Below are 27,444 nucleotides of genomic sequence, written 5' to 3'. Positions count from 1 at the left end.
CGCGGTGGCAGAGCATATGAAGGGCCTATCTGTTTCCTCACAAAGGATTTCATCCTGGGTGACATCGTGCATCCGCACCTGTTACGACTTGGCTCATGTTCCCTCGAGCCACGTCACTGCACACTCTACCAGGGCTCATGCTTCATCTGCTGCCTTCCTGGCTCACGTGCCCATCCACGAGATATGTCACGCAGCTACCTAGTCCTCGGTCCATACCTTCACCTCTCACTATGCCCTGGTTCAGCAGTCCAGAGATGACACAGCCTTTGGCTCCGCAGTGTTACACTCTGCGACATCTCACTCCCACCCCACCACCTAGGTAAGGCTTGGGAATCACCTAACTGGAATGGATATGAGCAAGCACTTGAAGAAGAAAAGATGGTTACTCACTTTGTAACTGTTGTTCTTCGAGATGTGTTGCTCATATCCATTCCAAACCCACCCTTCTTGCCCACTGTTGGAGTAGCCGGCAAGAAGGAACTGAGGAGCTGTTGGGTTGGCAGGGGTATATATCCAGCGCCATGGTGGTGCCACTCCAGGGGGCAACCCAGCCGACCCAGCGAGTGTTCCTAGGGTAAAAATCTTTCAACGAACGTGCACACGGCGCACACATACCTAACTGGAATGGATATGAGCAACACATCTCGAAGAACAACAATTACAAAGGTGAGTAACCATCTTTTCCACTATACTACTATTATTTCTCAGGAAGAGCATGTCCTAGAGTTCTGTACATTTTGGGTTAGAACAGTGGTTTTCAAACTTTTTGAGCTGAGGCCCACTTGCTGCCCCCTTTGAGTTATAATTTTTGATTGCATTCTCCCAATTCAGACAAAAAAAGACACAATATCTACCCCCTTCCTCTTTGGTTTTTCGGGGTGGGGGAAGGCATGTATGATGGTCTCTGGGAGCGGAGCCAGCACCAGGTGCAGAGGCTTCCGGGAGCAGAAATCAGCATGGACATGGCGGATGTTGATATTCACTGGCTTGGGTGGCTCACTGAGGTGAGTCAGGAGATGGAGGTGGTGCTCCTTTTCTGAGCCAAATCCTGTGGGGCAGTGGGTTGCTGCTCCCCCCAAATTTTCCTCTGCGTCCCCCCAGTTTGAAAACCTCTGGGTTAGAAGATGATGGTAAAATGTTTCCAGTGGAACATGAGTAAAATATCTGGACACTCTGGGTAAATATTTAGCCTAACTGAAATGGGGCCAAGAGTCTACCCCTATCTTTTCCCTGTGTGCTATTGAAGATGGACTTGCAAAGCCCTAGCATAGTACTTAAAATAGGTCAATCATGGCTCTCTGAGGGCAAAGTGAAAGTGTTGCTTGTGTGTTGTCTGTTTCCCAGTTCTTAAACAAAAAACAGAATTCAGGAGGATTTCCCAGATCTCTTTAGCTGTTAGCTTTAGGCTCTCCAGATTACTCTCCTTATAGAAGTATCTAACAATACTCTGTCTTAGGGATGTAGTTACTGAAAAATTCTAGGGATGAGCAATGCATCTCACACTGTTTACAAAACTGTCTTTGCAAAATGTAAAGCCGTTGTAGGATGGCTGCATGGGTATCCCTTATTTTGTAAAATGTGTGGTCTTTTGTGTGATTGGTGCATTACAAAGATGAAAAAATTTGTTCTTCCTAAAAGTACTTTTATTACATTTAATGTGCTCTTTTTCCTTGGGTCCCAATCCCCATTTTACCCCTGGATCAGTGCAAAGTGGAGAACCCAGAAGTCCTGTGTACTGAATGATCTTTACCAACGAATTCCACTTGATCTTCTCCCCTGCCCCCTCTATCCCTATGAACACATCTTTTACGATAAAATACAAATGAACAAGTAAGCTAATCTGTAAATAAATCATATGTATTTGCTTTATACAAGTGAGGTGGTGGCCACACAAAGCCTGACTAACTGTTGTGCTGTTCGCATATATGCAACTTGTGGGGAGGTGCAGTTCATCTTTCCAACCAGGGGCTGAGGTGTGGGGGTTTCATTGCGTACCACTTTGTACCAGTCTGCATGCTGTCTAGGTACTTATCTAACCCTGTTGTTCTAGCACTGTTCATTGAATTTGAAGTTGTGGTTGTTGAGGAATACATTTTGAGTACAGCAATATGATGGCTTGTATAATTTGATGACGGCGGATTTACTTATTGAAATTATCTGCACAGTTTGAGAAAAATCTCGGCAGACATTAACATTTGTGTCTGCTTCTATTTCTCAGGCAAGCAAAACAAAACTGCTTAAGTAAACAACAGAAGAAACTTCCTGATGGGAAGGTGTTTTATACTGGGGAATAGTTATGCAAAGGAAGGAGGGAAAGTCCCACTCCTTGTGAGATTTAGACTGAAAAAGAAGCTAGAAAATGTACTGGACGGGAGCAATTTGCTTTCTCTCCTCCCCTACCCCCACTGTTTGTCCTGCTCTGTTCTAGTTTTAGCTCCACATCTCTTTTGTCCTGCCTTCAAGATTTTTGCTGATCCTGCCACCCTTCTTACATTACACAGAATATTCTTGGTGAGCCATAGGAAAAGCAACCCTTTTTCTGCTCATTTGTTTCTGTTGGTGCACAAGGGGTTATTTGTTGGGTTTCTCACTCTCACACTGGAGAGGGAGAGGGAGAAAGAAGGGGTGGAGCTCAGAGTTGTTGTGTAACTAGATATGAGACCAGCAATATAAGCTGACAGCTGAAAGAAATCACAGATTAAGCCAGCTGCTGACAATGGCTGCCCCAAAGACTCTCTTAGTGTTGGAGAACTTCATAAATGGTAAATTTGTCCCTTGTTCCTCCTACATAGACTCCTATGATCCATCCACAGGAGACGTGTATTGCAGAGTACCAGACAGTGGCAAAGAAGAGGTGAGTACAGCAGCTTCACTAACAGAAGGTGAAGAAAAAATAGGAACATAAATAACATCAGTGAAGTTGTTTGTGGGGTGGAAGGTGGGAAAATCAGGAAGAGGATTGTCCTAGTGATTAATTGTTTAAATGAATAAGTTCTTAACATTACTACAAGGCCAGGTAACATTGCTCTGGGAACAAATCCTTTTTGTCACACTGTTCACTATTGAAGGCTATGGACCAGCTCCTCACCTAGTGTCAATCAGTGCAGCTTCAATGACTTCACTGGAGGTATATCAATTACACCAGCAGAGGATGGAGTCTTGCAGAATGCAGGTTGAAGGCAATGGTCACATCAGCAGTTTGCAGATGATAACACTGGAGTCAGGAAAAAAGGGGCTGTTCATCTCCCCTCCATGAACAGCTCTGGATACACTGTATCCAAATTAATATCTTCTCTCTTAATAGCTTTAATTTCTACTACTCTTTTAAAGGACTTTGCACACAAGGGCTCTTTCCATGAATAGGATCAAAATCTCACCGCCTTCCTGGGATTTGATCTCTGCAGATCGATGTTGAGCGCTTAGAACAGGGGTAGGCAACCTATGGCATGTGTGCCGAAGGCAGCACAGGAGCTGGTTTTCAGTGACACTCACACTGACTGGGTCCTGGCCACTGATCTAGGGGGCTCTGCATTTTAATTTAATTTTAAATGAAGCTTCTTAAACATTTTAAAAACCTTATTTACTTTACATACAACAATAGTTTAGTTATATATTATAGACTTATAGAAAGAGACCTTCTAAAAATGTTTAAATGTATTACCGGCACACAAAACCTTAAATTAGAGTGAATAAGTGAAGACTTGGCACACCACTTCTGAAAGGTTGCCAACCCCTGGTTTAGAGCATTGATATTGCAGGTGAAAAGTTTAACAAATCGTTTTAGTGCAGCTGCATGAATGTGATTTCTGTATGGTGCAGTAGCCTGCTCCAATCAACGAGAGCAGAAATGCAATATTTCTTTTCGGCTCTGTAATTAATCTTTGCCGTATGTTTTTTGCCACATCAATTGTTAGGGTAACGAGACACTCATATTGGAAACTGCCATTTAGTTTATGGCAAAGCACCGTTTATAAACAACGAAATTAGAGGTGTGTACAATGTAATGCATTGGGTTCAGCGAGGGGACAGATGAACAGAAAGGAGTTGTATTACGCTCCAAGGACTTTCAAAATGTTGACTAATAAGTGCTCAATATTGTTTCATTTTCAGAATAAATGGTCTTTTTAAAAGACTTTTTACTGTACATGAATACCTCTTTCAGATATGTATCAATCATGTTGATCTTGTTTTCCTTTTTCAGCAGAGACCTTTAGCACTATAATTTTGGTTGGGTAAATATTTGCAAGGTGCTGATAACTAATGGTTAAAGTGTAACCAGGCTGGCTTTGCTAGAATATGCTTAATGTAAAATCATGTCAGTCCAAAACCTCTTTGTGCTCGAAGAATTGTTTCTTTCATGCATAAACACTACGTGGGTCCCCATTCTATTTATTCACATAAGTAGATGCACAAATAATTATAACAGTAACGGAGACTTGTGAGCATGCCAGAAGGACCTAACAAAAATAGGTTATGAGGTCATAGCAGACTAAATTCTAGATACCTAAGTGTAAGGTAATGCATATTTGAAGAAACACTAACTTCTCATTCAGTTTCCTGAGTGAGCTGCAGCATGCACCTTAGGAACTATACTTAGGCACCAAGCAACTAAGAAACGTTTTCTGCTTAGGCCTGTGGGCTGCTCAACAAAAGTGAGGAGGCTCTACAAAGCTGGGAGCTAGGGGAGGGGCTAGAGTCCTCCAGTGGAAAATATTGAAATACCAGGTCCAGTTGCCTGCATTTTAGGAGAGATATTAAGACCATTCAAAATGAAAATAAGCATCTACTGTATTAGAATTCAGTACTGGGTCAGTGGCCAAATCAGTAAGGCTATTCACATGCATAAGGGTTCGCAGGATTGGGCCCATATTCCCCCCCCCCCCCCGGACATGCGCACATATAAACATTCAAACAGCCAAAATCAAACTTAACCCTACTAAGTAGGTTATTCCCCCTCATTCACATACAGGAACACTGGTTCCCATGGACAACTAGATCTGGCAAAACCCCTTTATCCTAAAGGCTCTTGCCCTCCTACAATTCCTGATGGAGAGAAACAAATTTACTTTACCATGTGTACTTTGGCTAACATTTTAACATCCAGCTTTTTTTAAATTGTGCTTTGTCTCTGGTTTTTAGGCTGTTACTTCTATTTTCTTATATGAAGGAGGAGGGCAGGGGAAGTATGTATGAAAATAAAAATAGATTTATCATTACATTTTGATTACACACATTGTCTATCTTGGCTCAATTTTTGTTTTTTTCCTTCTCTCTCTGATTCTTTCCCTCAATCAATTTCAGTCTATTTTCTCTATAACTCTTTGCACCTTCCCCCTCACTGTATTTCTACCTCCGTACCTCTTCTTTCTTTTCCTCCTCTTCCTTTTTGTTTTCTCCTTGCACTAAGTCCCTTCCATTTCCTTCTCCCCATCTCTCGTCCTTGCCCCCACATTTTTTTTTTCTTTTCCACAGGCTGACCTCCCCTCTCGGCCTGGGAGACCTGGGAGAACCCCTCTGTAGTGCTCGCACCCCATCCCTATAAAAATCACCAAAATGTTCAGGGAGAGGGGGATCTCTGGCTGCTACATGGGGCAATTAGTTCTGGATCAGGCAGCTTCCTCCTCTGATGAGCTACTGCAGTGAGGCATACAACATGGTGTGGAAGTGGCAGCGAAAAGAGGAAATGGAGAAGCAACCACAGCAGCAGGATGGCACCTAGTGGCGGAAGGGCGGAAGAGTAGGTTATTTTAAAAAAGGAATTGGAGGTGGGACAATGCGGTCAAATGAATAGGGAGTCTTGAGCCCTGTGTTCTGTTTCTGGCTTAGCCAGTGACCTGCTGTGTGATCTTGTACAGGACACTTAACTTCTCTGTGCCCCTGTTTCTTCCAGCCTTTGTCTCATCAGTTTAAATGGTAAGCTCATCACCTCACCATAATGTATGAAAAGGAACAGTATGTTACAGGGGACTTCAATTTAAATGATGCATACTGGATCCAGTCAGCAGTTATGCAAGCAGTAGTAAAACACCATTAGAGTTCATAGAACATAATTTCCTAACATAAACTGTATTGCATCCAACCCAAGGCAATTCTATTTTGGACTTCATCATGACAGATAAAAATAAATTAATCATAGGACTGGAAGTTAGTGGTTACCTTGATACCAGTGATACTGACCTGATTACATTCAGTATGGGCAAAGAGAAGGCAGTCCCAACCTGTGTGTGCACGCGCCTTTAAAAAGGGCTAATTTCCTAAAGCTGAGGGAAATTGTCTGGGAATCAAAATATAGACAGAAAAATGTGAATGAATATTGGCAACTCTTTAAGAATAGTTTATTAGATGGCCAAAAGTCATGAGTCCCCAGTCAAGAAATGAAGCCCATTCTAATTCAGAGCCAAAGTGAAGGCAGTAATTAGAATTAAAAAACACCCTATAAGAAATGGATAAAAAGAGAAATTGATAGCAGTCGATATAAATTAGAAGCTATGAAGTGTAAAAAATAGAAAAGGGAAGCTTAAAGACACCAGAAAAATTCCATGGCTGGCAGAGCTAAGGACAATAAGGAATTTTTATATATACTAGGGACAAAAGAAATCCTATAAAAGATATACTCTCATTACTATATGGAGATGGTGAAATTGTTACTAATTCAGAAATATAATATTTTTTGTATTAGAAAAGAAGCAGTATATCATGTACTTATATAGTGAGGATGATGAACAAAGGATAATGAACAACATTAGTAACAAAGGAGAATGTTAAAAACATCTGTTAGGGATAAACATTTTTAAATCAGCAGATCTGGATTAATTGCCCCCAAAAGGGCTAAAAGAATTGGCTGAATAGATCTCTGGCCTGCTGATTTTCATTTTTATTATATCTTGGAATACTGGAGAAATTCTTGAAGACTGGAAGAGCACTAATGTGCTAATATTCAAAAAGGGCAAGCAAGGTAACCCAGTACTATAGCCTGATATAAATCTCAGGCAAAATAATAGAAAAGCTGATGGGGGAATCAGATTTATAAAGAATTAAAGGATAAGTATATAATTGATGTCATTTAACATGGTTTTATGGAAAATAGGTCCTGACAAGCAAACCTTATTTCATTCTTTGATGAGATTACAAGTTTGGTTGATAATGGTAAGTGCCTAGATGTAAAAGACTTCTGTAAGGCATTTGATGTAATAGTGTATGACATTCTGAATAAAAAATGAGCACTATACAATGTCAATAAGCAGACATTAAATAGACTACAAACTGGCTAACTGACAGATATAAAAAAGGTAGTCATCAATTGGGAATTGTTCCACTGGGGGTATTTTTAATGGAGTTCTGTAAAGATCCGTAATAGGCCTGAAGCAATTCAAAATTTTCAACAATGATCTGGGAGTAAATATAAAATCACTTCTGGTAAAATTTGTGGATGACACAAAGATTAGCAGAGTCAGGATAGGGCAGTCGTGCAGAGCTATCTGGATTGCTGGCGATGCTGGCCCTATTCCAACAAAATGTTTTAGTACAGCCAAGTGACAGTAATATCTCTAGAGGTAAGGAATGAAGGCCTACTCAATGTGGGGCTCTATCTTGGAAAGGAGTGACTCTGAAGAGAATCTCAGAGGCATAGAGGACAAATAACAATATGAGCTTCCAGTGTGATGCTGAGGCAAAAAGAGGGCTTCATAGAGTCATAGATTCCAAGATCAGAAGGGATCATTGTGATCTAGTCTGCTCTCCTGTACCACACCAAACTTCCCCAAAATAGTTTCTAGAGCAGATCTTTTAGATAAATACCCAATTTTGATTTAAAAATGTCATTGAGGGAGAATCCACCATGACCCTTGGTATTTTGTTCCAATGGATAATTACTCACTGTTAAAGATTTACGTCTATTTCCAGCCTGAAAACTGGGCTTGCCCAGGATTTGAACACAGGACTGCTTAAACCCTAATGAGACTCATTCCCCAAGACCAACAAGCCATCCGAAGCTAGGGTGATCCTTGGATATATAAGTAGAGAAGAAGCACACAGGCATAAGGAGATGATTTCACCTCTATAACCGGTGTTGGTGATACTGAGTCAGGAATCCGGTTCTGGTGTCCACATTTTAAAAAGGATGTTGAATAAATGGAGTGGGTATAAAAAAAGAGCCACAAAAATGATTTAAGTGCTGGAGAAAATGCCTTACAGTGAGAGACTAAAGAAGCTCAGTCTGTTTAACTTATCAAAAAGAAGACTGTGAGGTGACTGGTTTACAGAGTATAAGTACCTACATGGGAAGAAAATACCAGGCATTAAAGGGCTGTCTAATCTAGAGGAGAAAGGTATAACAAGAACCAATGGCTGGAAGCTGAAGCCCGACAAATGCAAATTAGAAATAAAAATTTGTGCCTTGACAGTGAGGGTGATTAGCTATTGCAACAAACTACCAACTCCATCTCTTGATGTCTTCAGAACAAAACTGGATGCATTTCTAGAAGACAGGCTTTAGCCAAACAGGGCTCAATATGGGGGTAACTGGGTGAAGTTTAAGAGCTTGTGATATGCAGGAGATCAGAATAGATGATGTAATGGTTCTGTATTATCTTCCTCCTCAGAGATTGGCAGAGGTCAGACAAGGTAATGGGGGAGGCACTGCCTCAAATGAGGGGCCTGCATCTGCAAAATGTACTGCAGTGTTCCTAGAAGGAACCGAGAGAGGCTGTGTACTGTCCTGGGCACCTCACATTAGTAAGAATGAAAAACCCAAGTGCTTTGGAAGGGAGAGAGAAATTCTCTTGGTTTGGGGCATAAGTGAAGTTCCAAATGATAGGATTAGCATGAAACTTTTGGGGGCAGTTTATTCCATAACTGTATTGCTTGCACTTTCCTCTGAAGCATCTTGTCTTGGCTACTGCTGGAGACAGAAGGTTGCAGTGGATGGCCCATAGGTCTAGTCTGGTATGGCAACGCGCATGTTCTTCTTCGAGTGATCGCTCATATCCATTCCAGTTAGGTGTACGCGCACTGCGTGCACGTTCGTCAGAAGACTTTTACCCTAGCAACACTCGGTGGGTTGGCTGGGCGCCCCCTGGAGTGGCGCCGCTATGGCACCAGATATATACCCCAGCCGATCCAGCCACCTCTGAGTTCCTTCTTACCGCCTGTGTCGGTCGTTGGAACAGTGAAGCGCAGCTTAGCTGACCTCCACTTCCCAAGCTACTCGTAGTTTCTTGTTCGTTATTGTGTATATAGTTATAATCCTTTTATATATATATAGTTATAGTTAGTTATACTTACTTTAATAGCATAGTTAGTTTAGTAATAGTTAGCGGGGTTCGGGGATTAGCCCCTTCCCCAGTGCCGGGGCCTATGCCCGGCTCACCAGGTTTCAAACCGTGCTCTGCCTGCCACAAGCCGATGCCAACAGGAGATCTGCATTTGAAGCACACTTGGCAGCTAAGTGCCCCATTTGCAAGGCTTTCAAGCCATGAACAAAAAAGGAGCGGGACATCAGACTTAAACAGCTCCTCATGGAGGCGGCTCTAACCCCTCCACCCTTGGCACCGAGCGCTGGTCAGTCAGTGAGCAGAAGCGCCTCCTCAGCACCGGACTGCACCGGTACAGTCAAAGCCTCTCGGCACCAGATGTCACTGGCACTGAAGACGGCTTCACGCCGCTCCCTCTCCCCGAGGTTGAGGAAGGCCAAGACTCCTGCTACTTCGGCACCGCCCGCTCCGCAGCCAGAGAGTGCACCTAAGTTGGATCGCCCGGCGCCAACATCCACCACGGCACCGACTAAGTCGGCACCATTGATTCCAGTCCCACAAGGGCCTTCGAGTACTGCGCCTGTTAGCTCCCCGGCGCGTGCTGCGGTAGAGCTCACCATACCATCCATGCCGGAGACGTTCTCAGCAGCGAGGGACCTGATCGCCTTGACAGACTTGGCACTGCCTCTACCCCCGGCACTGCAGGTGTGGGTAATTCAATCCATAGGCAAACCAACCTTGATTAGACCACCCTCTGTCAGCACAGTGGACCGGCACCGCTCATGATCGCTGTCCTGCAGATGCTACAGGTCCAGATGGCGCTCCCGCTCTCGATGCCACTCGCAGTCCTGGCACTGTTCCACTACACGGTACCAGTCAGACTCACGGCACCGATCAGTATCCCATTCACTGGCTCACTACTCATGGCACCGCTCCAGATCTCGGCACCGCTCCAGGCACTGTGCCTCCCGAAGCCATTCACGGTGCCGGGGTTCGAGATCTCGGTCGACCTCCCAGCACTGATCTGGTCGCAGGTCCCGATCTCGCTCCCGGTACCGATATGCTTCCCAGCACCGGTCCCTGATACTTAGTGGAGCGAAGTCCGTTGGAACATCTGCCCAAGGCTTCTCCGCTCCTCCATGGCCATCCAGACACACTTCGGGGTCGTCCCACGCGGACAGCTACTATGCCCAAGACCACGGTTTGGATGTGCCCACCAGAGTTTTCCAAGAAGCCCAGTCTCAGGACCCGAGACCTCACCAGTGGTCCTTTTGGACACCTTGGGCTTACCACCAGGCCCAAGGTGCTCCGTTAGTTCTGGCCCACTCTGCTTCGTCAGAGCACCGAGCACCAGAGGCCACAGTTAGCCATCCTCCTCCACCTGGGACAGAAGAAGGGCTAGTCCACCCACCGGTTTCCCCGGTACCGCTGGAGCAGGACTGGCGCAAGAGCAAGAGGCCATACAGGACCCGCTCGTCCCCAGCATTTCCTCTTCTTCCTCTCTAGATGAGGCAGTGGCAGGGACTTCCTCCTCAGGGCCGCCTCCAATAGACCTAAGAGCCCATCAGGACCTCCTCAGGAGGATAGCGCTCAACATGGACCTCCAGGTGGAGGAGGTCCCGGAGGTCGAGGACCCTGTAGTGAGCATCCTGTTGGCGGATGTGGCTTTGCCCTTCATCAGGACCATCCAAGCCAATGCCGCCACCTTATGGCAGTCCCCAGCCTCCATCCCCCCTACGGCAAAGGGGATCAAGCGTAAATACATGGTACCCTCTCGGGGGTACGAGTATCTGTATGTCCACCCTGCTGGCTAGTTGTCCAATCAGTCAATGAGAGGGAGCGCCATGGCCAACAGGCGCCAGCCCCAAAGTCAAAGGAGGCTAGGTCAATGGACCTACTCGGCCGCAAGGTGTATTCGGCAGGCGCCCTACAGTTCCGGGTGGCAAATCAGCAGGCTCTACTGAGCTGATATAACTACAACACCTGGGTGGAGGTGGGTAGATTCACAGAACTACTCCCCCTGGACTCCCGCCAGGAATTTGCTGCTTTCTTAGAGGAAGGGAGAAAGGTGGCCAGAACCTCTCTCCAGGCTTCACTAGATGCGGCCGACTTGGCAGCCAGAACTCTGGCCTCCGGTATCACCATGAGACGCATCTCATGGCTACAGGTTTCCAGCCTCCTGCCGGAGTTACAATATACCATCCAGGACTTACCCTTTGATGGTAAGGGTCTGTTCTCGGAGAAGGCTGACCCCAGGCTACAAAGCTTGAAAGACAATAGAGTCATCATGCTTTCTTTGGGCCTGCATACATTTGTGACCCAACACAGACCTTTCCGTCCCCAGACTCACCGCCCGTACTTTGTGCCCAGACACAGGCAAGACTTTAGCAGACGGCGCAGGTGGGGTGGGTGTAGACGCCAGTCAGGACCCCAAGGGGGCCAAAACCACGGTCCCGCGAAACCACCAGCGGGACCAAAGTCTGCCTTTTGAAGATACGCCCGAGGACAAAGTACCAGTTTCAGGACAGAATCCTTTTCCTCTCTTCTCCAACCACCTCTCCTACTTCCTCCCGGCATGGTCCCAATTGACCTCAGACCTCTGGGTCTTACGCACGGTGAAACAAGGATACCACCTCCAATTTGTTTCAACCCCGCCTTCCCACCCTCCAACCCAGTCCCTCTTCAGGGACCCTTCTCATGAGCAATTCCTCCTACAAGAGGTGCAGACGCTCCTTGCCATAGGAGCGATAGAGGAGGTACTAAAAGGCGAAAAGGGCAAAGGGTTTTACTCCCGTTACTTTCTGATCCCCAAGTCGAAAGGAGGCCTCAGGCCTATCCTAGACCTGTGAGGCCTCAACAAGTTCATGATAAAGTTGAAGTTCCACATGGTCTCCCTGGGGACCATTATCCCGTCCTTGGATCCTGGAGACTGGTATGCTGCCCTCGATATGAAGGACGCATACTTTCACATCGCCATTTTTCCTCTGCACAGGAGATATCTTCACTTTGTAGCCAACTGTCAGCATTTCCAGTTTACGGTCGTTCCCTTTGGCCTCTCCATGGCCCCAAGGGTGTTTACAAAGTGTATGGCCATAGTCGTCGCACACCTCTGCCAACGTCGGATACACATATTGCCATATTTGGATGACTGGCTCATCAGAGGGACTTCCGAGATACAAGTCATGCTACATGTAGGCATTGTCAGAGACCTATTCACACGCTTAGGCCTGATGCTCAATGTGGAGAAATCCACACTGGTCCCCACAGAAAGGCTAGACTTCATAGGAGCTACCCTGGACTCCAAACTAGCCAAGGCCTACCTATTTCAGCCGCGGTTCCAGACAATGGCAACAATCATCCGAGGTCTGCAGAACTTCCCAACGACCTCGGCTCGCACCTGTCTCGATCTCCTAGGTCACGTGGCTGCCTGCACATAGGTGACCAAATATGCCAGGCTCCGCCTTCGACCTCTCCAAACGTGGCTCAATTCGGTATACTGTCTGGGCAGGGACCCGATAGACACAATAGTTACCATTCCCACGAGCACCCTACGCTCCCTCGACTGGTGGCTAACCCCCTCCCTGGTATGTGCAGGGTTACCGTTCCATCCACCCCAACCCTCACTGTCCCTGACGACAGATGCGTCATCTCTTGGATGGGGGGCTCACCTTGGACACCTTCGTACCCAGGGCTTCTGGTCATCGCAGGAACTGGCACTTCACATAAGTGTCCGAGGGCTGAGAGCGGTCCGCCTGGCATTCCAGACATTCCAGCAGCATCTACACGGCCGTTGTGTCTCAGTGTTTACAGACAACACAACGGCCATGTATTATATAAACAAACAGGGAGGGACTCGATCTTCCCCCCTCTGTCAGGAGACCATCCGACTCTGGGACTTCTGCATAACCCACTCGATAGACCTGATAGCATCCTTTCTCCCAGGGGTTCGGAACACTCTGGCGGATCAACTGAGCAGATCCTGTGTCACGAATGGTCAATAAGACCAGACGTTATTCATTCGGTCTTCCAGAAGTGGGGCTTTCCCCACATAGACCTATTCGCCTCTCACACGAACAGGAAATGCCAAACTTTCTGCTCCTTCCAGGGTCTTTCACCGGGATCGATCTCGGACGCATTCCTCATGTCATGGAAGCACCGGCTGCTCTATGCCTTCCCACCGTTCCCACTGGTTCACAAGGTTCTGATAAAACTCCGCAGGGACACAGTGCACCTAATCATGATTGCACCAGCGTGGCCCAGACAGCACTGGTACACCACACTGCTCAACCTGTCCATAGCCAGCCGAATTACCCTGCCACTCCACCCAGACCTCATAACGCAGGACCATGGCAGTCTCCGCCACCCGGAACTGCGGGCCCTTCACCTCACGGTGTGGCTACTGCATGGCTAAACAGGTCGGAGTTATGCTGCTTCGCTCCGGTACAACATATACTCCTGAGTAGCAGAAAGCCTTCCACTCGGTCAACATATCTGGCCAAGTGGAAACGTTTCTCCTTCTTGTATGAAACGCAGAATACTACTCCCTCTGAGGTCTCGATCCCCACTATCTTGGACTACCTCTGGTCCCTTAAGCAGCAGGGCCTGGTAGTATCTTCTTTGAGGGTGCACTTGGCGGCCATCTCCACATTCCATCCAGGAGGGCCACTCCGCGTTTTCTCACCCTGTAGTTACTAGATTTCTCAAGGGCCTGGAGCACCTCTACCCCCAAGTACTCCACCCTGCCCCTACTTGGGACCTCAACCTAGTCCTAAGCAGGCTTATGCTTCCACCATTCGAGCCGTTGGCAACTTGCTCGCTGCTATAACTGTCCTGGAAGACAGTTTTCCTAGTAGCCATTACATAGGCCAGACGAGTCTCCGAGCTTCGAGCACTTACGGTGGACCCACCGTATACTATCTTTCACAAGGATAAGGTACAGTTGTGACCACATCCGGCATTCCTCCCTAAAGTGGTGTCGGCCTTCCATACCAATCAGGACATCTTCCTTCCGGTCTTCTTCCCGAAGCCTCATTCATCCCAACGGGAACAGCAGTTACACTCCTTAGATGTCTGTAGGGCGCTCGCTTTTTATATCGATCGGACGAAGCCCTTCCGTAAATCCCCCCAACTCTTCATTGCAGTGGCTGACCGGATGAAAGGCCTACCTGTCTCCTCCCAGAGGATCTTCATCTGTATGTGCTATGACTTGGCTCGTGTTCCCTCAGGCCATCTCACTGCACATTCTACCAGAGCTCAGGCTTCATCAGCCGCCTTCCTGGCCCATGTACCAATCCAGGAAATATGTCGCGCAGCTACCTGGTCCTTGGTCCACACCTTTGCTTCGCACTATGCTCTGGTCCAACAATCTGGAGATGATGCAGCCTTTGGCTCAGCGGTTCTGCACTCTGCCACATCTCACTCCGACCCCACCGCCTAAGTAAGGCTTGGGAATCACCTAACTGGAATGGATATGAGCAATCACTTGAAGAAGAAAAGATGGTTATTCACCTTTGTAACTGTTGTTCTTTGAGATATGTTGCTCATATCCATTCCAATCCCACCCTCTTTCCCCACTGTTGGAGTAGCTGGCAGGAAGGAACTGAGAGGTGGTTGGGTCGGCTGGGGTATATATCCGGTGCCATAGTGGCGCCACTCCAGGGGGCGACCCAGCTGACCCACCGAGTACTGCTAGGATAAAAGTCTTCTGACGAACGTGCATGCAGCGCGCACACACCTAACTGGAATGGATATGAGCAACACATCTCGAAGAACAACAATTACAAAGGTGAGTAACCGTCTTTTCCTAGACATGTCAGGAAACTGGAAGGAATTTGTGGAAGCACCACTGCAACAGTTAGCCAGATGAGAGGGACTGACATACAGGAAAGATTTTAAAGAACTAAATATGTTTCATTTGTTTAAATGACTGGGACAAAAAGAAAAGAGAAGTAGCTTGTCACAGAAAAAAATGGAAGGCTGTAAGCATCAAGAAGTGATAAAAAGGAGTATAACTAGAAGAAAGACGAGTGTTAAATTTTGGGCAGTGTCAAGAAGAAATGCCCTCTTAATAATGTTGGTTAGATTGTGGGTTGTCTCTTGAGAACTTTGAGGGATGCCAACGGGACACACTGCCTGAGACTATAATGTAAGGCAGGAACAGTCTTCTGCAAGGACAAACTGACTCAAAAGATCTTATTCTCTCAAATGTCAATGGCTCTATTGATTGTTCCCCCCGTGAAGCACTCTTGAAGTTTGCCATCTCTGCTTTATTCTTTCAGGTAGAAATTGCAGTCACAGCTGCCAGAGATGCCTTTCTAAGCTGGTCCTCCAAAAGCCTTCAGGAAAGATCTCAGATAATGAACAAGTTAGCAGACCTGATAGAGCATGACCTGGAGGCATTTGCACAAGCAGAATCAAAAGATCAAGGTAAAGGCACAATTTGTCCATCTCTTTGGCTGTCTGTCCCCAAATGAGGTTATGGAGAAGGAGAGTCTTGTTAAATATCAGGACTGAGTCACAATGGCCAAGTCCTATTCTTGACTCTAATGCAGGCTGTTGGTGTGATTGGGTTGGTTAGAGCCAAATTTTTGAAGTTGCCAAAAATTTTGTGTGCCTAACTAGACAGTCCTTGGGTTTGATTTTCAGAGGTGTTATGTTTCTAAAGTTGGGCACTCAATACTAGAGACTGGTTTTGAAAATGTGGGCCTCTTAACTCCTCCATGCCTCTGTTTCCTTCTCTACAAAATAAGGATGGGAATTCCTGCGGCACAGAGGGTCTGAGGCTAAATTTAATCAATATTCATAAAGCACTTTGAGGTCCTCAGATAGAAGATACTGCCAAAGAGCAAAGCATTACCAGTCCTATGGAGGTATTATAAAATCATCTATCTAATCTATAGTGGTAGTGGTGCCTAGAGGCTCCCAGACAAGAATCCAGGACCTCATTGTGCCAGGCACAATGTGTGCACACACAACAAAAACATGGTCTCTGCCCCCAAATTTCTTATCATCTAAATGTCTGTTTACACTATAATTTATACTTATGCTAATCATGATGCTTTCCAGGCATCTAATTGCTTCACCATTTATCATCACCAACAAAGTTCTTCCCTAGGTAGTGGGTAGGAATCCTAGTTCAGAGCTCCAGTTTGATTTGGAAGCTCTTCAGGGCAGATGCTTGTCTTCCTGTGTGTTTACAGCAGTATGTACACTTATGGCATTATATAAATATGTTAGTTTTTCCCCTGAGAGAAAGTGCATGACAATGACACAACAACATGCTTGTTACTTTTCTCTTTCAGGAAAAACAATTACGTTCGCTAGAACAGTGGACATCCCACGGGCAGCATACAACTTCCGGTTCTTTGCATCTTCTATCCTTCACCATACCACAGAATGTACTCAGATGGACTACATGGACTGTATGCATTACACCGTGAGAACTCCAGTAGGCATTGGTGGGTATTCTCAAAGGACAAATGCTGAAAAGCTTGGCAGATTGTCTGCCAAGAGAGGGGAAAAATATAAGAAAAAGAGGGGCCTTGAGCTCTGCTGCTTATTTTTTTAACTTCAGGCAGCATTTTCAAGGGCAGGAGGAGAAAGGATTATCATAAAGTTAATGTTTACTGCTTCTAGATCCCATGCTAAGCTTGGATACTCCACTGTGCACTCTGGCACCTGCATACCGCAAAATCAGTGAACAATTACAACATTTATCCTAAAAATTTCCTTCTTCCCACAGTAGGACATTTCCCATCCTCAAAATCTTCTGTGGATTGGTCCAGGCTGAGGTTGATGGTAAGGTGGAAATTGTTGAAATCCAGGTAGAAGCTGCAAGCTGTCAGGAACAGTATCCCTCATGAGGCCATAGGATGCCGGGTAGCTAAGCTTTGTGACTTTGTCCTCAACCACAACCATTTAAGATTTGGGGACAACTTGTACCTTCAAGTCAGTGGCACTGCTATGGGTACCCGCATGGCCCCACAGTATGCCAATTTTTATGGCTGACTTAGAATAACACTTCCTCAGCTCTCGTCCCCTAGCACCCCTCCTCTGCTTGAGCTACATTGATGACATCTTCATCATATGGACCCACGGAAAAGAGGCCCTTGAAGAATTCCACATGGATTTCAACAATTTCCACCCCACCATCAACCTCAGCCTGGAACAGTTCACACAAGAGATCCACTTCCTGGACACTACAGTGCAAAAAAGTGATGGTCACATTAACACCACCCTATACCGGAAACCTACTGATTGCTATAGTTACCGACATGCCTCCAGCTTCCATTTAGGACACATCACACAATCCATTGTCTACAGCCAAGCCCTAAGATACAATTGAATTTGCTCCAATCCCTCAGACAGCGACAAACACCTGCAAGACCTTAATCAAGCATTCTTAAAACTACAATACCCACCTGGGGAAGTGAGGAAACAGATTAACAGAGTGAGACGGGTACCCAGAAATCACCTACTACAGGACAGGCCCAACAAGGAAATTAACACCACCACTGGCCATCACGTACAGCCCCCAGCTAAAACCTCTCCAGAGCATTATCAACGTTCTACAACCTATCCTGGAAAACGATCTCTCACTCTCACAGACTTGGGAGATAGGCCAGTTCTCGCTTATAGACAGCCCCTCAACCTGAAGCAAATACCAGCAATTACACACCATAGAAACACCAATCCAAGAACCAATTCCTGTAGCAAACCTCGTTGCCTACTCTGTCCCCATATCTACTCTAGCGACGCCATCAGAGGATCCAACCACATCAGCCACACCATCAGGGACTCATTCACCTGCACATCTACTAATGTTATATATGCCATCATGTGCCAGCAATGCCCCTCTGTCATGTACATTGGCCAAAGCGGACAGTTCCCATGTAAAAGAATAAATGGACATAAATCGTACACCAGGAATGGTAACATACAAAAGCCAGTAGGTGAACACTTCTATCTCCCTGGACATTCTATAACAGATTTAAAAATAACTATTCTTGAACAAAAAGACTTCAGAAACAGACTTCAAAGAGAAACAACAGAAATAAAATTCATTTGCAAATTTTACGCCATTAATTTGGGCTTGAATAGGGACTGGGAGTGGCTGGCTTATTACAAAAGCAGCTTTGCCTCTCCTGGAATTGGGAGTGGACTATATCTACCCTGATTGATTTGGCCCTGTCAACACTGGTTCTCCAATTGTGAGGTATTCCCTTTTCTTCATGCATCTGAAGAAGTGAGGCTTTTTTATTCAGGAAAGCTTATGCTCAAATAAATCTGGTAGTCTTTAAGGTGCCACCAGACTCCTTGTTGTTTTTGTGGATACAGATTAAAACAGCTACCCTCTGATACTTGACACATTTAAATCCATTATTTTTGGAAAGCTAGCCACAATATGGCACTGTCACTTCAGAGAAAGTTTGAATATATGTGTTGTTTTAGAGCTATATGAATAATGGTGCAAATATTTTTGTACCAGTTTGATTATTTAATACATTTGTCTAATGCATTTGACCTGTTTAGTTCTCTTCCCATGAGCAATTGAGAATCTGAGTCTTACTGACCAAAAATACTCATAGACATCAAATTTTAAATTCATTACACATGCTTGTGTTGGAACGCTGTTCACTCATTCAATCACAAGAACGGCCATACTGTCTATCTAGCCCAGTATCCTGTCTTCCTACAGTGGCCAAAGCCAGCTGCCCAGAGGGAATGAACAGAGCAGGTAATCATCAAGTGATCCATCCCCTGTTGCCCATTCCCAGCTTCTGGCAAACAGAGGCTAGGGACACCATCCCTGCCCATCCTGGCTAATAGCCATTGATGGACCTATCTAGCAACAAGGAATATCACATGACCAATCACAACTAAGCATCACAGCTTGGGTTTCAAATATTTGTGATAAATACACAAAGTAAAAATATTCATGAAGATAGTAATTGAATACATTTAAATAGCACTGCAATTTGAGGAAGTCAGTCTGTTTATTATTATTCTGGACTAAATTCATCAGGTAAATTATTCATTGTGCATGATGCACTCAGCTCTAATGTTTGACAAGAGCCAGAAGTGGCAATCGATGCATATTTGTTAAACAAAACAAATTTCCATTTGCATATATCATTGATTTGTGAATTCTGAACACCTGGACCTGTCTGTAGAGCATGAAAAAGCTCCTACTGCAATATGTCTCTGCTACGCTGGGACAAAAGTACAGCAAAAATCAGTTGTCCAGTTGAGGTGGTCAAATATATTTGCACTGTAAATGTTTGGCATAGTTTAGGCGGGTTATTTAGAAGGTGTTGGCCATTAGAAATGGCTCTGATTGTAGGGTTCACTGTACCATTAAGAATAAGGTAGGGGTGTAAAATTTCCTTCATTGTCCTGCCATACTGAAGCTTTGACTTCCTTCAGGGTAGGAGATGTCAAGCCTGGGCATCAGATTCAGATCTCCTGTCCCAATACATGTGGCCTCTTGATTTTGTCCTTTTTTCCTTTGTAGCTGGTTTAATAAGTCCTTGGAATTTGCCACTTCACTTGCTGACCTGGAAAATAGCCCCAGCCATTGCATCTGGAAACACTGTCATCGCCAAGCCCAGTGAGATGACATCTGTCACTGCTTGGATGATGTGCAAACTTCTGGGTAGAGCAGGTAATTTGGAAACACCTTTGGCACAGGGATCCCTGCTGTCTGTTGCCTCCTTTCGTGCAGAAGTTGGAAGGTGCACAGTGAATGAGGCAGGGGATTGCAGGACGAGAAAGGATAATCACAGGGTTAAGGCAGTTGAATTCTGCCCTGGAGAAATGACTTCTATCCCAGTCTCTCTCCCATATCTTCCCTCCCCCTGCCACTATCTCCTCATCCCCATCTATTCCCTTCACCTCACCTCTGCATTCTATTTAGGCTGTTTTTCCCTCCAAAGTGCTTGGGTGCCAGCAGGACGAACATGGAGAACATAGGAAGAAATCTGTCTGTTCTTAGTTCCTGTGCCTGGTGCCTCATTGATCCCGGGTAGCTGGGAGCAGCAATTGCAGAGAAAGTGCTGCTCTACCCCTGCATCTCCTGGTTGAAGCATGCTCAGTACAGATGGAAGCTTCAGAGAATAGAGCTGCCAAACTCTAAGGCTGTGTCTTCACTAAGAAAGCCTGGCTACTTCCAGTTAACTAACATAAAGTAAAATCCTAGTGAAGACACTTAGTGGTCCTCACACAATTAACAGGTCAAATTAACCCCTAGGCTACCCCATAGTCTTCAGTTCAACCTGCTAACTTGTGTGAAAGCTGCAAACACCCTTCTCTTCACTGATTTTAGTTCATGTTAGCCAGCTTGAGTGAAGAATACACATTTTTTTCCTAGTAAAGATTTGCAGTTAACAAGCCTCCACTGACCGTGTGCAGTCTGTGATTTTTCAGTGTCTTATAACTTGTCCCGATGGGTGCAATTTTTCACAGCACCAGCAAAAGGCACATTTCTGACATCAAAGGGACTTACCTGCCAAATTTCAAGTCCCTCTACCCAAGTATGTAGGCACTAGACCTTCTCGAGAAAATGGTTGCAGGAATATCTTTATCATGGGCAAAACAATAAGTTTTTTTTAATTTTCAGAAATGGCTGAACAGTTTTTGCTGAAACATTTAAAAAAAAAAGTGTATCAGCCTGAAGCAGACACCCAACATGGAAAATTTCAGACCTAATGGTGAAAGTTTGGCATAAGTTATAGCCCACTGAAAACTAGGCCTTCTAATGGGAGGTGTCAGGCAACCGTAACTATTGGCAGGGCTACCAGCTCCATCTGTAGTAATACAAGAACAGAGATTAAAACCCAGTAGTTCAATGTTTTATCTAGTTATTTCTTCTATTTTGCTCAACCACTCTTGAAGTCAAAGGCATCCTCATTAATGTAGTGCTGTTAGTAGTTTGCTGGGGGGGAGTGCCAAATTAACCTAACTACTTCCAAGTAAAAGACATGAGTGTTTTGTGTGTTTGTTCCCATGAGGAATCCCACCGGGAGTGGTGAACATTGTGTTTGGAACTGGCCCCAAAGCTGGGGAGGCTATTGTCTCCCATCCTGAGGTGCCACTGATCTCCTTCACTGGAAGCACACTCACGGCCCAGCACATCAAGGAGAGGAGTGCCCCACACTGGAAAAAGCTTTCTCTCGAACTGGGAGGCAAGAACCCTGCAATCATCTTTGAGGATGCTAATCTGGACCAATGCATCCCTACCACTGTGAGATCCAGCTTTGCAAATCAGGTAAAGGGAGATGCTCCTCTCTTAAACTTCTTACATATTAAGTGTGTAAAGAGCAATGTGTGCCTATGAGTGCCTTTGTGCTTGTCTGACTCTTAAATAGTCAAAGGTATTTTATTAAGATTCCATATCATTAGCAGAATGCAAGTAGAAACTTATGAAGCTGATGTTTCATGATCCTAGCAGTAGAGAAACAATGATAGTAAATAAAATTATCTTCTATAGTGTCTTTCGTTCAAATATTTCAACAGACTTTACAGTCCTCCATAGGAAGCAAATTACTTATCATCCTAGAAAGTCGGTAAGTTATTTATCTAGATGGAAACAATTGAGAGATGAGGTGACTTCCCCAGAATCAAATGAATTTATACAAGAGAAAGGAATAAAACCCAAGAATTCCAGTCCACTGATCCAACTACTAGATGCTCCCATTCTTTGTCAACATCTTCAGCAATGATCAACAAGCCTATGGAAATTATTTCAGTGGGTGTGAAGATAACTTGGCAAGTCAGGAAAAAGAAGCATTTCCATGATGTCACGGTAATGATCATTCAGACATGGCGAGTAATATTGCTGTGAGACGTGATGGGGAGGATAAATAACCAAGACTTAATAATAAACTCAACAGTCAAGATGTCTACATCCCTTACTGAGTGACCACGTGATTTTATTATTGTCCCCGTGTCCTCTTTCTCCCCTTCTCCCCTCCAGTCTGTTTAGGATTCTCAATTTTGAGTGTCTTTAAATTTAGTTTGGGCTTTTTGTGGGGTAAGGATTGTCTTTACGTGTTTTGTGAGGGGTGTAGCACATTTCTGGGCACTCAGAAGTAACAGTATTGCAACAATTGACAGTATCTTTGTTTCTCTCCTCATGTTTAACAGGGTGAAATCTGTCTTTGCACCAGCAGGATCTTTGTTCAGAGGAGCATTTATAATGAGTTTTTGAAGAGGTTTGTAGAAGAAACCAGAAAGTGGAAGGTTGGAAGCCCCTCAGATCCCACAGTCAGTATGGGGGCAATGATAAGTAAAGAGCATTTAGAAAAGGTAACTGCAGAGGAAATCCTGCCTGAACTATAGTCACATTTTAGAGATCCAGAAAAGATGACTTGTATATGATTGGGGCGAGGACCGTGTCATCTTCTGTGTTAGTACCATGCCAATCACACTTTCATTTCCCCATAAATGATCATTAAAAAGTGTCTGATGATTAAGGTGTCTGCTGTGTATGGGTTAGGTTCACATCGCCCTAGGAAAAATAAAGTCTGCAAACAAATAATTGTGAACTAAGTGATCAAGCTGTTGTTGTGAAAGTACTTAAATGAATCTAACAGTGCCAAATCAGGCAACATCTTCATTGTCTTAAGTGTTGGGCCCATAGCAATGACTTATTTGCCTCATAAAACAACGTGCATTTAGATTGCAGCATATCTGATTTATAATGCAACTCCTGAGGAATGTAAAAGGAGAGTTTATCTGGGATAACGAGTGGCTCTGGGGATATTGGTAATGGTATATACATGGAGACTTGTAGTCCACAAGTTCCAGGAATTCCACTTAGGCCATGAGTGGATGACAGTAGTTACCATTTGCTGGCTGCTGGGTGGTTGATGTGAAGTGAGTATAATGGGCTCAGTCAGTGTTCTGGAGATCAGGTGTCCATATCACAAAACCCACTGATGCAAATGGCATGAGCTGGTAACATGCTGACAATCTCACACAGAAGAGAAGGTTCAAATAGGCTGAGAGACTGATCTCTTCCTCTGGGCCCTAGTGCTGGGCCCTCCGGGTCAGTGATGAGATGTATTGGTGGATTACCCTATACTGTCACTGCCTATGCTATACCTGTTCTGTGGCTACATGGAGGACTTAAGTCCCAGAGAGTCTCTCTGGGCAGCTTTCAGTGTTTTTCACACAGAGCATTTAAAAGAAAGGAGCAAAAAACAAACAAACAAACAACTCAGTGATTTATCTGTGGAATTCCTAGAGTGGGAGAAAGCACCCAGTAGTTTCAAAGCTTTAGAACAAGATCAATAGCATGACCTATATGCTCAAGATAGCCTATGATAGCAGCAACCACATAAATTGTTGTAATGGTTTATCGATCATGTTTTCTGTTGTGCTCATCACTGTAGCATCTGAGTACTGTGACAACATGTAGTGAGCTTTCTTGTATGCAGGGTCGGCGCTTCCATTAGGTGACCCTAGGTGGTCGTCTAGGGTGCCAGGATTCGGGGGGGGGGCGGCATTTTGTGCACTCCCCAGGGGCGCACGGGAGCCTCCGGTTCCACTCCCATCGCGCCGCTGAAGAGGGGCCTTCTGCCGACGTGCCGCGGAAAACAACGGCAGGCAATTGAGCAGCTCGACTGCTGCTGTCGCCTGCGGCATTTCAGCGGAGGGTCCTTCGGCAGCGCGATGGGAGTGGAACTGGAAGCTCCAGCGCGCTCCATGGGAAGCGCACAAAATGCCACCCCCCGAATTCTGCCTAGGGTGCCAGAAACCCTGGCACCGCTCCTGCATGTATGGTGGAAAAAGATAATCACTCTCATGTGAGACATGGGGAAACTGAGGCAAAGAGGTGTGGTGTATTGCCCAGGGTCATAGAGGAAGTCTGTTACACATAAGGGATAGGAGCCAGGTCTTCTGTGCTTTAACAATGTGACTATCATTCCATCCCTTCAAAATGTATTTAGAGGAAGGAATAAATTCATGTTTTGGTGTGCAGGTTAATGAGAGAAAAGGAACAGTTTACTTGCAGGGGAAAATGCTCTGACTTCTTTTTACATATACTTGTCTGCAAAACCTAGGGAACGAGACCCTGTCATTGGCAGGGGGAAAATGCCAACATGGATCTGTGGGAAATGCTCCTAGATTCCCTGTTGATTTATCCATATTGAAAATGTGCATTTTACAGCATTTTCAGTCTCCCACATTGATTTTTACCTTCCCTCACCCAGGTAAAGAATTATGTGAAGAAGGCTCGAGCTGAAGGGGCTAGAATTCTCTGCGGAGAAGGAGTGGATTCTTTGGCTCTTCCAACTGGAAATCAGAATGGCTATTTCATGCTGCCTACAGTCATTGCTGAAGTCAAGGATGAATCCTGCTGCATGCAAGAAGAGATCTTTGGTCCTCTGACGTGTGTGGTCCTGTTTGATACGGAAGAAGAAGTGATTAAAAGAGCCAATGGTGTCAAGTATGGCCTGGCGGCCACGATATGGTCAAGCAATGTGGGGCGAGTTCATCGTGTGGCAAAGAGACTGCAAGCTGGCCTGGTGTGGACCAATTGCTGGCTAGTCAGGGAACTGAACTTGCCATTTGGTGGGATGAAAGCCTCAGGGATAGGCAGGGAGGGAGCAAAGGCGTCTTATGAGTTTTTCACTGAGGTAAAAACCATTACAATAAAACACTGAAATTTGCCCATTAAATATTTAAACAACTGACATTTGTGCTTACAAGTGTCTCTGCGATATACCAAGAGATCATGGCCTGTTTATAATTAATTTCTATAGAAATCCATTTGTTGACAAATACCAACTAAAGCTTAAGATGCTCAGCCCACAATTGGCAGCAGAGAAAGTAGATTCTGTATCCTACCCAAGCCACAAACCTGATTCTCAGGGTTCAAGGAGATCTTGAGGATTCCTAAGTTAATTCACCATCTCTTTCTCAAGCTAGTCCAGTAAAAGGTATTACCTCACACATCTCTCTCTCTCTCTCTCTCAAGGTATGTCTACACTACGGGATTATTCTGATTTTACATAAACCGGTTTTTTAAAACAGATTGTATAAAGTCGAGTGCACGCGACCACACTAAGCACATTATTTCGGTGGTGTGCGTACATGTACCGAGGCTAGTGTCGATTTCTGGAGCGTTGCACTGTGGGTAGCTATCCCATAGCTATCCCATAGTTCCCACAGTCTCCCGCCCATTGAAATTCTGGGTTGAGATCCCAATGCAAAAAGAGTGTCGTGGGTGATTCTGAGTAAATGTCGTCACTCAATCCTTCCTCCGTGACAGCAACGGCAGGCAATCATTGTGCTCCCTTTTGCCCTGGATTGCCCTGGCAGACGCCATAGCATGGCAACCATGCAGCCTGTTTAGTCTTTTGTCACTGTCACCGTAGGTGTACTGGATGCTGCTGACAGATGTGATACTGCAGTGCTACACAGCAGCATTCATTTGCCTTTGCAAGGTAGCAGAGATGGTGACCAGCTATAGCACCATCTGCAATTGGAAATTGGCAATGACGTTTATAGACTCTGTCTGTTCACAGACTTTAGGGTCAGAAGGGACCAATGGGATCATCTAGTCTGACCTCCTGCACAAAGCAGGCCACAGAACCCTACCCATCCATTTCTATCAGTCATTTTGCACCATTTGCAATTGGAAATTGGCGATTCATAGATTCATAGACTCTAGGACTGGAAGGGACCTCGAGAGGTCATCGAGTCCAGTCCCCTGCCCTCATGGCAGGACCAAATACTGTCTAGACCATCCCTAATAGACATTTATCTAACCTACTCTTAAATATCTCCAGAGATGGAGATTCCACAACTTCCCTAGGCAATCTATTCCAGTGTTTAACTACCCTGACAGTTAGGAACCTTTTCCTAATGTCCAGCCTATATCTCCCTTGCTGCAGTTTAAGCCCATTGCTTCTTGTTCTATCATTGGAGGCTAAGGTGAACAAGTTTTCTCCCTCCTCCTGATGACACCCCTTTAGATACCTGAAAACTGCTATCATGTCCCCTCTCAGTCTTCTCTTTTCCAAACTAAACAAACCCAATTCCTTCAGCCTTCCTTCAACCGATGACAGTTATCAGTCCTTTTGTACCGCCTGCTGCTGTCATGGGTCCTCCTGGCTGGCCTCGCTGAGGTCGGCCGGGAGTGCATGGACAAAAATGTTTTATCTAAAAATATCTTTATGTTTTATCTAAAAATAGAGTCAGTCCTGCCTAGAATAAGGGGCAAGTCTACTAGAGAACCAGAGAGCACAGCTGCTCCGGCTCTGAGCCCCAGAGAAATGATGATGCCATTCTAGGGGATGCCCCTGCAACAACTTCCCTCCTTCCCCAACCCTCCTGGGCTACAGTGGCAGTGTCCCCTCCCATTTGTGTGAGGAAGTAATAAAGAATGCAGGAATAAGAAACACTGACTTTTTCATGAGATAAAATGAGGGGTTGGCAGCCTCCCACAGCTATGTTAGTCCAGGCAGTACAGATTCTTCATTAGATGTGAAAGGGGGGGGGGCTGATGGAGCTCAGCCCCTAGTTGCTATGATGAGGACGTTTTCAATCCTTTTGCACCATCTGCCGGGAATGACCAGGAGTCATTTTCATGGTTGCCAAGGCGCCCCGTCCGACCTCACCGAGGCCAGCCAGGAGCACTCACAGGATGATGACGGTTTTCCACCATTTTGTACTGTCTGCCATCAGGAAAGGAAGGGGAGGGAATGCTGCTGTTCAGCGCCGCAGCGCTGCAGCACCGTGTCTACCAGCAGCATGCAGTAGACATACGGTGACACTGAAAAAAGGAGAGAGAAGATTTTTTCCGCTTTTCTTTTGCTGGGGGCGGGGAGGGGGGTAAATTGACGAGATATACCCTGAAACACCTGGGACAGTGGTTTTGGCCCTTCAGGCATTGGGAGCTCAGCCAAGAATGCAAATGCTTTATGGAGACTGTGGGATAGCTCTAGTCCTCAGTCTCTCCTCCCTCCCTCCATGAGTGTCCATTTGATTCTTTGGCTTTCTGTTACGCTTGTCACGCAGCACTGTGTTGAGTCCCTGCTGTGGCCTCTGGAGATTTTTTCAAATGCTTTGGCATTTCGTCTTCTGGAACGGAGCTCTGATAGAACAGATTTGTCTCCCCATAAAGCGATCAGATCCAGTATCTCCCAAACAGTCCGTGCTGATCAGCGCTCCATGCTGGGCAAAC

At 45.4% G+C, this 27,444-nt stretch overlaps 1 protein-coding gene across 1 annotated transcript; it reads left to right on the top strand.

The window, feature by feature from the left end:
• Nucleotides 1-2,527: 2,527 nt before the first annotated feature.
• ALDH8A1 (aldehyde dehydrogenase 8 family member A1) lies at nucleotides 2,528-24,928 on the top strand. Its single transcript, XM_030556360.1, has 7 exons — nucleotides 2,528-2,854; nucleotides 15,530-15,677; nucleotides 16,553-16,708; nucleotides 19,765-19,914; nucleotides 21,260-21,516; nucleotides 22,395-22,556; nucleotides 24,467-24,928. The coding sequence occupies exons 1-7, from the start codon at nucleotides 2,717-2,719 to the stop codon at nucleotides 24,917-24,919; spliced, it is 1,464 nt and encodes a 487-aa protein (XP_030412220.1). The 5' UTR covers nucleotides 2,528-2,716; the 3' UTR covers nucleotides 24,920-24,928.
• Nucleotides 24,929-27,444: the final 2,516 nt, after the last annotated feature.

The sequence above is a fragment of the Gopherus evgoodei genome, chromosome 3, assembly GCF_007399415.2.
Source record: "Gopherus evgoodei ecotype Sinaloan lineage chromosome 3, rGopEvg1_v1.p, whole genome shotgun sequence".
Lineage (NCBI taxonomy): Eukaryota > Metazoa > Chordata > Testudines > Testudinidae > Gopherus > Gopherus evgoodei.
This window is presented reverse-complemented; position numbering and strand designations above follow the sequence as displayed.